The sequence below is a fragment of the Capsicum annuum genome, chromosome 12 (assembly GCF_002878395.1).
Source record: "Capsicum annuum cultivar UCD-10X-F1 chromosome 12, UCD10Xv1.1, whole genome shotgun sequence".
Lineage (NCBI taxonomy): Eukaryota > Viridiplantae > Streptophyta > Magnoliopsida > Solanales > Solanaceae > Capsicum > Capsicum annuum.
This window is the reverse complement of record NC_061122.1, coordinates 5832722-5848294: the sequence shown is the minus strand read 5'-3', so window position 1 is coordinate 5848294 and position 15573 is coordinate 5832722. Positions and strand designations below refer to the sequence as shown.

The 15573-nt window shown below is 35.9% G+C and overlaps 1 protein-coding gene across 2 annotated transcripts; it reads right to left on the bottom strand.

The window, feature by feature from the left end:
• Positions 1-1588: 1588 nt before the first annotated feature.
• LOC107850961 lies at positions 1589-14977 on the bottom strand. Of its 2 annotated transcripts, none has more exons than XM_047400638.1 (22): positions 14740-14977; positions 12312-12818; positions 10518-10735; positions 10376-10432; positions 10141-10275; positions 9564-9682; positions 9172-9477; positions 8738-8825; positions 8541-8646; positions 8343-8456; positions 6495-6658; positions 6274-6388; positions 5218-5442; positions 4918-5108; positions 3991-4158; positions 3805-3910; positions 3487-3624; positions 3013-3165; positions 2712-2912; positions 2434-2628; positions 2255-2326; positions 1589-2046 (listed from the first exon to the last, which is right to left on the bottom strand). In XM_047400638.1, exons 2-22 carry the CDS (start codon positions 12783-12785, stop codon positions 1894-1896), a joined length of 3498 nt encoding a protein of 1165 aa, XP_047256594.1. In that variant the 5' UTR covers positions 12786-12818; positions 14740-14977; the 3' UTR covers positions 1589-1893. The 2 variants fall into 2 exon arrangements, with proteins under 2 accessions (XP_047256594.1, XP_047256595.1); XM_047400639.1 differs by lacking the exon at positions 12312-12818 and adding an exon at positions 14314-14442 and having other exon boundaries at positions 14740-14969.
• Positions 14978-15573: the final 596 nt, after the last annotated feature.

Here is a 15573-nt window from a genome sequence, read left to right as displayed (position 1 = left end):
GATTTTGATGAATTATTGAACATGCATTTATTCACATGATATGATACTTCTATAATTGGGGTAATCCCTACTACATCCATTGAATCCTATTCTTTCTTCTTTTTTTTTTTTTCATTCTATGTTTTGAAATATTCTCTGGTTTCCCTTTTTTAAAAATAAAAATAAAAATACCAATAACGAAGGCTACATGAAATTCATTCATGGTGACTAACACATTCTGTATATATTATTCAATATCTTCACAGAGCCAATGTTTTGGAACAACATCAGCTTCGAGTACACGACCCTAGATAGGAATATGTGGAGAATATAAATTAGGGTAGAAAGTCGATAGAAAGGAGTGCGTCCCTGCTCTAGTAGGGGTGCTTTATTTTGGTACCGATGCTAGTAGTCATATATAGTGATATGCTTTTAATGTCTTGTTTGTGAAGTTTTGGTAATGTTTGTTGCTTCCGATAAATTGATTGTAGTATTACTTACGGTAGTAGTCTTGTTTCTGTTTCTTTTGTGTGTGTTGATACTTAATGTTCATGTACTCTGTCCTTTTATAGATTATTTTTTGTCTTGAATCAGGAGTCTATCGAAAACAATATTTTTACGTCACCTTCAAGGTAATGGTATGAACTGCATACAGTTACCGTGCTCAAACTCCATTTTGTGAGGGAATATAATGGGGGTATATGTTGTTGTAGTATCTTCACAGAGCCAATGTTACACAACATACTTTAATAGAATATATATTTGTTTATTATATATAGTTGTCACCAATCCAAAATGTTAGATTCATTTGCCACTTGGATTAAGCATAGTACAATAATTGAATAACAAAAAAGGATTAGGGTCCCAATTTGCAGTGGTACATTTTTGCAGGAACTTAGGACAGAGGAAATAACATTATAGTATTAATTAGGACAGCTATCATCTAATCAATATTTATTAGCAGTCACCATCAGTTAATTACTTCATTAATCTCCATGAAACACTTTGTTATGTATATTGATAACAATAATCATAGCCTAACATGAAAATGATGCAAATTACTTATTTATGACTTGCAACAAAATCATGTTCTTGCCTAAGATTTTTTTTGGTAGAAAGTGTTTTATCCTGTTAATAGGCCTACTCAACACAAATCTAAATTAATCGAGCAAATGTACTTAATCAATAAGGGTCCCAGTGCAGTGACGAATATTTAACTTCATTCTTAACCAGATGCCTTAGATTCAAGCCATAAGAGCGCTTTACAACCCTACCCCCCAATGTAGGACATTCCGGCACAAATCCAAATTTAATCAAACTTCAATACAAATATCAGACACCAGTAAAAAAACAAAAGAAGATTGAACACATACCGCATGCCCAAAACACTTGACCAATCCTCAAATACATGTGCTCAACCTGACTATTTCACAAGATACCAATAACCTCAGATAACTCTATCCACCAAAACTTCCGCATACCGGGAAAAAACACTTGTGAGGAAAATAGCTACACAATAGTTGCCTTTTGCAAAGTAAAGGCAAATTAGACTATGATTGCTTGGCACATATTGCTTCTGTATAATATTGCTATACATAGTTCTCAAAGATTTTTCAAAGAGAACTATTCAATCAAAAAATTGAGAAATATACCAAGAGTATACAAGCTCAGCAAACTATTACTAGTAGTACAAATTTCTAAAAATGAATAGAAAAGATCAGTTGCACTATAGCAGCCATTAAGAACCAAAATCTAGAGTACCTAACAAAATTGGACAGTACATCCTCTACATCTCTACGCGTCGTATGGTGCAACGCAACAATTTTCTGATATTTCTCCGCGATAAGTAGAAACTAAGGAAGTGCTATATGTAGGAGTATTTGGTATATGCTATGTACAAGTTCTGTTAATACTTTAATAGAAGTAGTTGTTGTCGTCGTTATTCACAGCATCTTTACAAAGCATGGATCGAACATCTGCAACAGATCTAGGCGGTTCCAAGTCTTTCTCTTGCAGTGCATTGCCTAGATACTTTTGCATCCCGGATGCAAATATGTCATCTAATATCTACAAGTCGAAAACAAAACCATCAACGAATAATGTACAGTAAGCATGAAGCTTCTGCTCCTATTTTAGGAGAAGAAAGGAAAGGTCCGACACATCGTTGTAAGCTTTAGTGGAAAAAGTAGCATCATGCAACTCAGGAGTTTCTATTTATATGATGATTCTAGAATATAAAATAGACTTTACGAGCGGAGAAGTAGCATAAACTTACAGATACAGCAACTCGTGATGCTTTGTACCAAGATCTATTGTCTTTCCTCTCTTCCAAAAACTTTAGCACATCCTGAAATTAAATGAGTGCGAGTCATTTGAAGAGTGCGTAACATTAGGAAGCATTTATCAGAATAAGCCATTATTAGTAACCGTTTGATAACTAAGCTATTTACCAACCTGCCCCATCCGATCCCAGAAGCCTCGGCAAATAATTATGAAAACTTGTGTCTCAAATACCATATGAAGTTGCTCGATTGCATTATCCAGCAGATCCTTCAGCGGCTGTATCCTAACTCGTACATCAGATTCCTGTGTACCTTCCTTAGTATCTTGGATTATCTTCTTCAGTTTAGTGGGACTATGCAATCTTGTCTGTATACAGAAACAATTATCACAACTCTTTGCAAACACCGACAAATTTAGACAAAATTGTAATGCGTTCATAGAATACCAACATTTTCCGCTAGTTTATCCATGATTGCTTGCATATAACCTCTGAATTTGGTTCTCAACATAACTGTAATTTCACTGATGCGCTCTCCAGGAGCGACATGTCCACCATCTGGTAGGCAAGAACCCCATGACTTGAATTGCAGTTCTATCTGCGGCCGCAGAACATCCAGCATTCTCTTCATGGAATTCAAAAGAATTCCCAGCTGAAAAGTAACTCAACGTGTTATTTTCTTGTAAGTAGAAAACAGAAAAAATGGATTTATACATTTACAAGGCTATTGCACTAAAAGCACGGTTGCTCACCTCTTTGCAAACTGCAAACGGACAGACTGTGCCTTTTATTTTCTGGACATACTTGAGACCTAATTTCACTATATTCTCCTTTAATGGAGCTAAAACATCTGCATACTGCCTGTCCAAAGTTTCAATAACCGCCTTTTCTACATCTGCTATTGCCTTTTGAAAAATGTGGAAATATCAGTGTCGTTAGTCACTGTCAAAAGGCATAACATAGAGAAAACTAATTGAACTCAAGCGAGTAAAAAGAGACTGCAGCCACCTAATCTTGCTTTCTGGAATTGAGATAATGATATTCTTCAGTTTTCACATACTCCGTTAAAGCCTATCTCACTAATATAAGAGGGAAAAGACAAGATGAAGAACCTCCACCAACCCCGCAAACCAAAAAGCTGATATTGTTAATACGTAAAATAAAAACATGTCTACTGCTCAAAGGAGTTGAAGATAAAGAATTTGAGGAGCAAAGTTTGTACATACAGTTTCCAATGAGAAGAGGTATTCAGGCCAGCGTCTTATGACAGCATCATATTCAACTAATGTCTCCTTCAGTCGGTCATAGATATCATCAACAAAAGGAGTAGTTGAATGCTGTGTATCTACACACGGCCACTTTATCTGCAGATAATACAACTAGTGTCAAGTACAGATTCTAAAAAAGCAGTTTGGATCAAAAACGTCTGTGTACCAATCTCTATCTTATATGAATACAAAGTCGCAATACATATATATTGTTGCATTAGTTATGTGATCTGAAGATATTGTTGACTAGGCACAACAATGTGAGGATTGACATACCTTGTCAGGTTTACAGAATTCGAGCAAAGCAAGACGCTTCTCCTTGATCCAGAGAGTAATGTACGGATGGAACAACTCCTTTGCATCGACTCCGCCTTTGACCGGACTGTGAAAGGATTTTTCACCCCTGTCAAAATTGTACACACAGGACAAGCAGAATAAACTGAACTAAGGAACATGCATTACCTGATGTTCCAGGCACTAAAATCTTTCTGAACATCAGCTGTTGCGACAATGAGTTCTGCTACAGGAGATGAGGGACCAGTGGGAGGACATGCAACAAGAAATGCCCGCAATCTGCTACATAGCTCCGCGGAGTATATGGCTGATGAAAGATTTGGGAGGTCTAGGAAACTACAGAAGATTAGCCAGAAATAGCTATGAGTAATGGAATTCCATATAGTAATTGTCTAATAACATATCTATAAGCTATCAGAAGTTCGTCTCTCTTTAATGTCTTCCTTTTAATCTTATCATTAAGATGATTGCTCGTGCTCAGAATAGACCAACATCCAGAGATTTTTACCATGGGAGGGGCACATAGCAGCTTTTGTCTCGAGGAGTGAATTGAATCATGCGATTTCTAGACAAATTTCTACTAAGAAGATTCGATCAACTTGCATCAACAAGAACAAGCAAACAGGTCATAAAGAAGGCAAGTGTGGCAACTAATCTTTTTCATTCCTCATGTCGACCACAAAGCAGAAAGTGCCTAAGTTACTAAACAAGCTACCAAATTCCACAAAATATATGCAACAAAACCTTTTATTACCAATTTACAATGCTTTGAATAAAGGCATTGAGCATGCAGCTCAGAGTAAACCAATATGAATAACTGCGATTGAGAGGGGTTTAAATGGAGCGACATGGTAGTGAGGATTCATATAGTTGAATCTAACTAGCTTAAGGCTGACGTTTAATGGTCGTTTTTGTTGAATGGGTAGAATTATCCAAATTAGCAAGAAAAATGGAATAATCGATTGAGCCATCAAAATCAGAATTCTAGAAAAAGAGACCAGCTAACTTTAAAAGATCAGTATGACCATCTAAACTTCCAGCTATAGCTGAATGAGACAGGAAGTCACACTCCAATGAGGGAGGGGGTAAGGGTACCTCGGAAGTATATTTTGATTATTAATCTCGATGTCCGAACGAACTTCATTTCTGATATTTGAACAAAGTGATACCATCTTCTGGTAAGCTGTGTAGCAAGCCATAGGATCCATCACTATGTTGTCATTGTTGTTGGAGACAAATTCGTCTGTTTCTGCCAAGTGTCTTCTGGATCTTTTCTTCGCAGCAATCTACACAAAAAATAATGCCTAGAAGTGAGAAAGATTCCATAAGAAAAGGAAGGTTTCACATCTTCCATTCCTTTGAAGAAAAACTAAGCAAGAAGATAGTTTCTCGAACCTGAAAATATCTGCATAGTTTCAACTGCGCCTCTGGAGAAAGTATATCATTAAGAAGACTATACAGCTTCAGAGCAGGAGATAGTGCAGGAGCAGCAACTCTAGTAGCGGGTTTGAACACATCCGCCATCCCTGATGGTAACGATTCGTCTAAAGACTTGTAGTTCTCGAAAACTAGAGCGACAATCAGCTCTATCTTTTCAGAAACTTCTCCTAATATACGATTCTGGTTCATGATAAAAAAGACAGTATTGCAGTGAATAAAAGCACGTTCTGATATCCTGGAGACACCGAGAAGTAATAAAGTGACACTAGATTCTGGACCGCAAACTTGCATGTGCATAACATGTTCAAAATACTTCGGGGAAAAAAAAGCATGATAAAAAATTGAAAGATGTGTGACTTTGGAAAAAAAATAAAATATAGGACATAAGTGTAATTGATAAAAATTGCTCTTAAGAAAAACAAAAAATAAAAGTGTTACCATCCTCCAAAAGAAAAGAAAAAAACAAAACAAACCACTTATTCAATGTAGTGCCATTTTCAATACTTCCCTGTTTATTAGGAAGCATGCGACGGGCTTCATTATAGCGACAGATTCATTCTCCATTAATTATTAGAGTAGACAAGACATCATAATATAGAATCACAGAAACTTAGGTTTGTAGCAGCCGAACCTATAAATAACAACTGCAAATGCCCCATATTTTGTGAAATCATAGTGCCTCCTATAGTATTATAGCTTAATTTAAGTCCAATCTGCCTGACCACACAAACTATGCTTTTATCATTTACAATCAATCTTAAATGTCACCAAACACAATGGTCTCTATCTTCTTGGAATATGCTGAAATTGCTTCCAAAAAACTTATGACTTGCATAAAATCAATTTTCCTTTTTTCTCTTCTTCCTACTTTGCCCTAGGGCATCCATTCTTGTTAATAAGTACAAGGAATAAGTCAATTTTTTCTGATAACCTATATGGAAGAAGTCGATTAAGTAAAGGAACACACAAAAGCAAATCTCCTATCAAAAAGTTCAAAGCAAATCCTCTTACCTCTTGATGACTTAGGGTATTTTTAGGTTTAGAGACCACCGGCAGCAGCAAATCATATACCAAGGTCAGACAATCTGCTGTAGGCGTTGCAACATCCATGACATAAGTAAGATATCTAACACACAAATTGAAAATTCTTAGCAGAATTCCTCATTTGTTTCATTCATCAAATTCTGAGTGATGCTAATTAATGAGAGATTTTCCAAAATAATCTACCCTACCTTAATCTTGAATATGCATCCGAGACTCCATAGTATGATGCAAATTCAGTTACTAACCACTTCCACCCACCGTGGAGCAACAAATTTCTCTGCTGAAACTGCTGAACTTTCATTGCTGCTTCCAAAACAGAATCATATGCAACGGTTTCTGCGACAGGACCACACTGGCACAAAAACAGCAAACAAATCAACTTCAAAAATCTAACTTCTGGTCATCCATCACACCACACAATAGAGAACATACAGAAAAATCATTGAATAAATAAATATATCCCATGTTTAGTTTACGGCGGAATATATCTAGAACAAGTATTGCAGTGTCACTGCTATGAAATTAAGTACCAGAGCAAGAACCTGAGAAAATGTTTCTCTAACGACAACTTACTTCAGGGGATGATCTGATTAATCAAAATATTATTTGTCACTACTTACAGGGAGAAAATAACAGCAAATTTTTTGTTAAAACTTACCCCAAACAACAAGAATTTGACATCCACCAAATTACATCTGTATGATGAGTTGATGACCACACCTTTTTTTTTTTTTTGATAAATATGTGTCTGATGACCACACATGCGGTTATATAAGCATGGTAATATATAAGTATTCAAATAAAGAAACTTGGAGATGGCATGCAGTTTGCGAATGATATGGTCTTGACTGATGAGACACGTAGTGGAGTTAATGCTAAATTGGAGGTTTGGAGGCAAACCCTTGAGTCTAAAGGGTTTAGGTTGAGTAGGTCCAAGACAAAATATTTGGAGTGTAAGTTCAGCAAGGTGTCTCATGAGTCCGATGTGGTTGTTAAGCTTGATACTCATTCTATCAATAAGAGAGATAGTTTCAAGTATTTGGGGTCTATGATCCCATGATTTAGGAGAATGGGGAAATTGACGAAGATGTCACTCATCGGATTGGGGTAGGGTGGATGAAATAGAGGACCGCCTCCGGAATCTTGTGTGACAAAAAGTACCTCCTAAACTTAAAGGCAAGTTCTACAGAGTAGTGGTTAGACCGGCTTTATTGTATGGGGCAGAGTGTTGGCCTGTTAAGAAGGCCCACATCCAAAAAAATGAAGGTGACGGAGATGAGAATGCTTTGGTGGATGTGTGGGTGTACCAGAAAAGGTAGGACTAGAAATGAGGTTATTTGAGATAAAGTGGGAGTGGCTTCGGTGGAAGCCAAGATAAGGAAAGCGAGGTTGAGATAGTTCAATCATGTGATGAGGAAGGGCACGGATGCCCCAGTGCAAAGGTGTGAGAGGTTGGCTAGGGATGGTTTCAAGCAAGGTAGACGTAGACCGAAGAAATATAGGAGTGAGGTGATTAGACATGACATGAAACAGCTCCAGTTTCCCTAGTACATGACCCTAGATATGAAGTTGTGGAGGAGGCAGATTAAGGTAGAAGGTTAGTATGAGTTTAGGATATTGTATCTCTTGTCGTATTGCTCGGTGTATCTTACTTATGGTATTAGTGGATATGTTGATTTCTATTTGTATCTTGTTCTTTTACTATTCCTTGTCTAGATCATTTTATTTTGAGTCGGGGTTCTATCGGAAACAATCTCTCCATCTCACATCTGAGGTAGTGGTATTAACTGCATACACTTACCCTCCCCACACCCCACTTGGTGGGAATATACTAGGTATGTTGTTGTTGTTGGAGATGGCATGCAATATAAATCTAGAAATCCATGAGAGGGAGCTATGATACTTGAGCTTGCGAGTGAAATTTTGCGTGCAAAGGCTCAGAAAGGTAGGTGAACTAGTACCAACCTTTAGCTTCTGGAAGTCTACTTACAGCCAAATAGCACGAAGTAAAGAAGGCTCTTGCAGGAGTTTGATACCTTTGTGTTGCTATTTTCATCAGGACTAGTAGAATAATTGATGTATAGTTGTACTCTTCCAACAAGTTCATGCTCTGGTTCATGATATATGGACCACCAACGGAGTTTGTCTCCCTGCATTTTTGCAATCAAAAATAAGTCTTCCTTCAATTTGAGTTAATAACAGAAATAATTACATATGAGATCCAGAAAGTATACCGGGTCATCAGCAATGTCAGCAACCTGAGCTACTGCACGGCCACAGTAGTTTCCCTTTGAGTCACGTACTTCAACAATTAAGTCGTCCCCCAGACCTTCCGGTAAGCTGAGTTGTTTTTTCAGTAATGTAAACCATCAGTGTCGAGAAGATGAAAAACATGCAAAAACTAATAAGTTGAGAAAACAAGTCCACGTACAATAGATGTGTTTCAGCAGATCCAGCTTGGATTTTCACTGTATCCTCTTCAGGTAAACTTTTCAATCTCAACGAACAAAAGTACGTCTCTGCATCAAGATGAAAATCAAACTGAGAGGCATTGTCTAGAAGGGACCAAACACCCAGCTTTGCGGAAAACACACTTATCACATCTTTCAATACCGAAAATTTAGTCACAAAGCTTCAAATATCAAAATTTTTGAAGTCCTACGAAACAAGAAATGAACTGAACTAAAATATATTACCCCTCAAACCTTCAATTCTAAATCCTACGCAGAATAGGTCACAACTACTCACTAGACCCATAGTAATTGGAACAATAAGAAATGATTTCCCTTATAGCATTCACCGAGGACAATTGCATAGAAGAAAAGGGAACCAAAGGTACTAAAATTATTACTTCAAGTTGCATACCTGGAACTACTTCATATGATGTTGAACTGCTTCGTAAAGTAGTTACACCAAGTTTTAAAATCCCAGAAACGTCTTTTACATAACGAGTACCGGCATGAAGGTATGCCAAGCTTTGATGTGATAAAGAACCATTTGGAGGAATCCTTGGAGCCACACGCACTTTTCGTATGGCTCCCCATTCAGAACTGATAGTCGATTTCACATTGGACAACTGAGCACGTATGGCCTCCAGTTTTACTTTTGGTGGTTTCAAAGCGGAAAAGCTGCAGCCTGTGGGTGGATCTAATGCCATTTTCACTTTACGCACTACAAGAAATTCAATAGCTAAGTTAGTCAGCCGATTTGTCTAACGTAGAAGTCATCAAAACATTAAAATGAAACCACTAACGCACCTTGTACTTTCAACTTGCCCAAAGTTTTCTTAGGTTTCATTGAGGCTCCCTCACCGACAAGTTCCAAGGACCTTTTCCTCAAAAGTTCTTCCTCCGATTGTAACAAAACTTGCCTTGCACTGAAATATTTGTAATGTAAGCTCAAGAATTAAAAGTAATGCATAGGATGAAATGACATGCTATTACAATATGCAGAAACATTACAAAGAAAAATGATGGTCCTATGGAAGTAACGGAAATCAAACTAAGTACACCATATACACTCAGTATGCAGCACCAGCGACCAAGTCATCAATAAAATAAAAGCCCAATTCAAACTTTCCGTCATAAGTTGACAACTAATTGGTATCAGATAAGTTTCAGCTTCTGAACTTCCGAAAGTAATCAATCTATGATACCATTTTTTGTAATCCAACATACAAATTCTGCAATTTCTGGCAGCATACTAATGTATTATGTAAAAGGCGGAGTATTTGAGACTCCAAACAAGATAATGGCTTCTTCCAGATTTTTCCACTGAGTAGAACGTTTGAACATGGAAACATAAACATAGAGCAAGTAATGGAACAAAACGCACCCAAAAGCATCTCGTAATGAGGCACATTCATTGTCCAAGAAAGATGGAGCCTCGTGGCAACCCTTCGCCCATGAGTGAAGACATAATCGAACACATGCCTCATAAGCAACGAAACAATGCCAACTACCTCGTCCACTATATCAAACTCAATTTATAAAAGAAGATGATGAGTAAATCAAATAATATTAACAGCAACTCTACGATAGAACAACTTAGACCACTCTGAGAGAAATACCTTGCATGATATGTTGGAAAGAGGGCAGATGAAGAATTAGAAGGTACACCACCAGCCCTGAGAATGATAACAAGGTTGTCACCATATGCCTTCAAATTCCTCGAGGATTATTCAGGAAAAGAAAACATGTCATGATTCATACCTCCCAGACGGATCAGACTGTCCATCTTTTGCTGAACCTGCCACTGCAGTTTTATATGCTTTAGCTTCATCCATTGCTACAGAACGACCTGAAACTTCTGAGAAGGAGATATCATCTGCCACAAAAGCTTTTCGCTGCTCAGCAACTTGATTGTGTTCTTGTAATGAACCACTTAATGGCGGTGCACTGGGAATATTACTTTTGGACAGCCTCAGGCTCTGCTTCAGCACATAACAGAATCAGTAGACAGAATAAGAGTAACATATTCGCATATGAAACATTACTACAAAAAGAAAAGAGTGCATGATCCTCATTATACCAGTTTCACAAAAAAGAGAAAGTGCACGAAGATTAAAGACAAGAAATTAATGATAGACGAAATTTGAGAATAAAATCCCCAACTTTCGCAACCAAGTGCTAAGAACACTGGTTGATCTTCATATTCAAAAATTAGCGGATTAAAGCTAATTATGATTGTGCGAAATATAAGAGAAGAATATATTTGAATTGTTGAATAGGACACTACATTACAATCCTTTTCCAAGTAGGATTCTATATTCTATTCCTACTCCTACCCATATTCTAACAATGATACTAATACAGTCAATTCAAGAACTTAGATCAAAAGGTGATCTAGACCCTATTTCGAAGAAATTAGAGACAATAATTAGTATAAGACTAATTACCTACTTTAATTTAGAATAAAAACCAAAGTATCAAGTTAAAGAATCAATCTTAGCTCTTAAACAATCGTTGTTATAAGGTTGTGAGATAAATCTCAAGTAGTCACACACAAAGATTTTAAAGAAGGGCAGCACTTAACTAATAATAATGTTGTCTAATGAAAAATAACAAAATCAACCCCTACATATAGGGAAAACTTATCCCAAATAACATGGGACTCAAATCCTACTTTTATGAAAATAATAAGTAGAGAACTTTTAAACTAGGAAAATAATATCAAACTTCTTCCTAAACTTAGCTAACAAAAACAAAGGAAAAAGAGGCCAAGTTTCCTCCATTTCACACGCCTACTTGTAGCAGGCTTTGGATGCTATCACATAGTTAACGAGGCACCGCTCAGAGTTTATACCAAAACAACGAACCAAATAAGAATCTCAATCCCTTAACTTTCAACACAAACTACTTCGATTGAAGAAGGATGGTCAGAAGTTCTTGTTCACTAATCAGTGAAACCTCTTAGATGCTTACATATCTGCTGCATCGACACCAACTTCTTTTTCATCTAGACCCTCTGGTTTCCAACAATTACTGATATTCCTGATTCACGTACGTCATTTCTGTATGGACTACGCCTTTTAAGGCTTGAAATTCCAGTCCACCTTCTTCCAATGGTTTTACAAGCTTAAACCCATCCACCTTCTTCGGCAACTTATGTCAAATAAAAACCCAAGATACTTGGGTCTCCTAAGTAGTGGCAATAAGCAGCCTACTCATGAAAAGGAAAAAGTTTAGGTAAAAATGGATTCCTCTAACCACTCGCACAACAATCTTGTTAGATGTTATCTTCACTTTCCTGGTTACTTTAGAATCTCATTAAAGACAAAACTATGATAAGCACAAGCATAAACAGGCCAAGTATAAATTTTGCCCCAAAGTAGGAAATATATAAATCTCAAGTCTTATTCATTAATTTGAGCATTAAAGTAAATATCCTAGAAGATTTCACAGTACTTCGGTTCTTTATATCACTCAACAAGTAGAAAACCATCCCAAGATTCAACTCACTAGTCCTACATTGTTTACCCAACAGGCAAAAGTAGAACAGCAAACCTGTCTAGAAGACCTCCCATTCGACTCCCGGGATGAGCCACTCTTGTTACCGATCGAAAATGGAACCGAAGCTGTAATTTTAGAACTTGCAACAGAATTCAATGAACTTTTAACTGCAAATTGGTTCCACGTTTTCTGCTGAAGTTCATCACTGGTGGCATTACCAATATGCTTATTGGAAGAATTCTTTCTCTTTAAAGTTCCAACATTCAGAAACTTATCATCTTGGGGTGAAGTTTCAACAGAGTAATGACCATAAACCTCATCATCAGAATCAGGATCCGTATCCATATCCGACCCCCACCCATCATCATTGCCACCACTACCACTCACAGGTGAATTTTTTGAACCAGGGATAACAACACCAGATGGCAAATGCCCACCTTGAAACTTAGAACCACATAGTATTCCAAAGCCCAATCCATCGGTTTTTCGACCAAGAACACGATCAGATTGCATCATCTGAGTATACATTGTAAGTAATCTCTTCTTCACACTATCTCCTACCTAATTCAAATCAAGGGGTTGTCCAATTCATCACAAATACTCAAACACAACAAGCAACAAAAACAAACAAAAAGACAATCTTCTTTTCAGATTTTCGCAAACAAAAGGCAATCTTAGCATATACATTGTAAGTAATCTCTTCTTCACGCTATCTCCTACCTAATTCAAATCAAAGGGTTGTACAATTTATCACAAATATGCAAACACAACTACCATCAAAACAACCAAAATGGCAATCTTTTTTCTATTCTCAAAAACAAAAGACAACAACAACAACATAAAGTGGAGTCTGGGGAAGGTAGACTGTACGCAGACCTGTTTCTGAAAGACCCTCGGCCAAGTGCAACAAATCAAAGTATTTATGAAAAGAAAAAATGACATTGAAAAAAAATAGGAACTAACAAAGAACTCACAAACAAAAAGACAATCTTAACATACGACATTAACCACCCAAAACCAGTTAAAGCATTTACTACTACTACCATTACAATCAGGGCTTCTACACTAACACGTACCATGAAATACAACACAGGACTACATAAAAATGGGAAAAAAACAAAAACGGGGTTTGCGGAAATAACCAAAAGAAGTATACAGAACTTACAAAGAGCAAAGAAAGCTCACTTCTTTAATGAGAAAGACGAGCAAATCACAGTTCTAAAGATTCTTTTCCCCCTCAGCAACCAACCATAGAGGGAACAGGTTCTTCAAAATGTTAACTCAATCAAAAAAAGCAAAAACCCAATTTCCCCTCTTCTTCACACTATCTCCTAACTAGTTCAAATCAAGTCCAATTTATCGCAAATACTCAAAACAAACAAAAAGACAATCTTAATATATACATTGCAAGTAATCTCTTCTTCACACTATCTCCTACAAAACTAAAATCAAGGGGTTGTCCAATTTATCAGAAAAACTCAAACACAAGAACAAAACAAACAAAAGGACAATTTTAACATATACATTGTAAGCAATCTCTTCTTCACACTATCTCATACCTAACTAAAATCGAGGGGTTGTCCAATTTATCACAAAAACTTAAAACAAGCAACAAAACAAACAAGAAGACAACCTTAACATACGACATTAATCACCCTGAGCCAGTTAAAGGGTTTCTACACTAACACATACCATGAAATATCACATAAAAATGGGGAAAAACAAATGGGGTTTGCAGAAATAACCAATATTACAAAAAGAGCAAAGAAAGCTCACTTCTTTAATGAGAAAGGATGAGTAAATCACAGTTCTAAAATACTTTTTTTCCCCTCAGAAACCAAACAGAGAGGGAACAGGTTCTTCAAAATGTTAACTCCATGTCACACTATTAACACATGACATTAATCACTAAAAGCCACTTAAAGGGGTTCTACTACTATTACAATTAGGGGATTTTACACTAACAGACACCACGAAACACATCAACAAATACATAAAAATGGGAAAAAACAAATGGGATTTGCATAAATAATCAGAAAAAGTATCAAGAACTTACAAAGAGCAAAGAAAGCTCACTTCTTTAATGACAAAGATAAGCAAATCACACTTCTAAAGATTCTCTTTTTTCGCCTCAGCAATCAAGTAAAGCAAAGCCCAATTTCCTCTCTTCTTCACTATCTCCTACCTAATCAAATCAAGTCCAATTTAACACTCAAAACAAACAAAAAGACAATCTTAACACATACATTGTAAGTAATCTTAACATATGACAACCTTAACGCAAGGGGTTGTCCAATTTTTCACAAATACTCAAACACAACAAGCACTAAACAAACCCAAAGACAACCTTAACATATGACATTAATCACTCCGAGCCAGTTAAAAGGCTTCTAAACTAACACATACCATGAAAGAACACATAAAAATATGAAAAAACAAATGGGGTTTGCATAAATAATCAATAAAAGTATCAAGAACTTACAAAGAGCAAAGAAAGCTCACTTCTTTAATGTAAAGGATGAGCAAATCACACTTCTAAAGATCCTCTTTTCTTTTTTCTTTTGCCTTGATCAAGAAAAGCAAAACTCAATTTTCCCAAATTCACAATTATCTTTTTCCTTAAGAAATCAAAGATTCAATGTACACACAAAGTTCACTTGCCATAAATACTCATAACAAGTGAAAAAAATAGCACCAAAAAAAAATAAAATAAAAAAGGCTAAGAAAAGGACAGAAAAAATAATTAAAATAAGGAAAAGATTGGAACTTTGTACTTTATGTGCATGTTATGTAAATTAAACAGTGTCATAGACAGATTGTAATGCACTTGTTGTTGTAGGGCAAAAGTGACAGCAAGTTTACAATAAGGAAAAAATAATATCCCTTTTCTCACTTTTTCTTTTTTGTTTCTTCACTTCTTCAACAAATCAAAAATTTTGGAATTAGTATAAACTTTTGTAATATTAAATGTGTATGTGAAAGTTTGTAATATGATGTAATTGTAGATTTTATTTATAAAGGTAATATGATTTATTAATATAGTGTCTTGGGATATTTTGATACCTTATTTATTAATTATTATTTGTAGTATATTTGGTATAATTGTACAAATATTATAAAGTTTTGATATTTTTTACAAATTGAGGAATTTTTATTTTAAAAAAAAAAGATAATTTAAGAAATTCAAAAGCATATCGAGTGGCGCTAGAAAACAATTAATCTCAATCTAATCCAATAATTTTAAATTTTAACTAATTAATTTGTATTAAGAAATTTATTGAATATTTTATAAATTATTACTATTAGTTTAGAACTT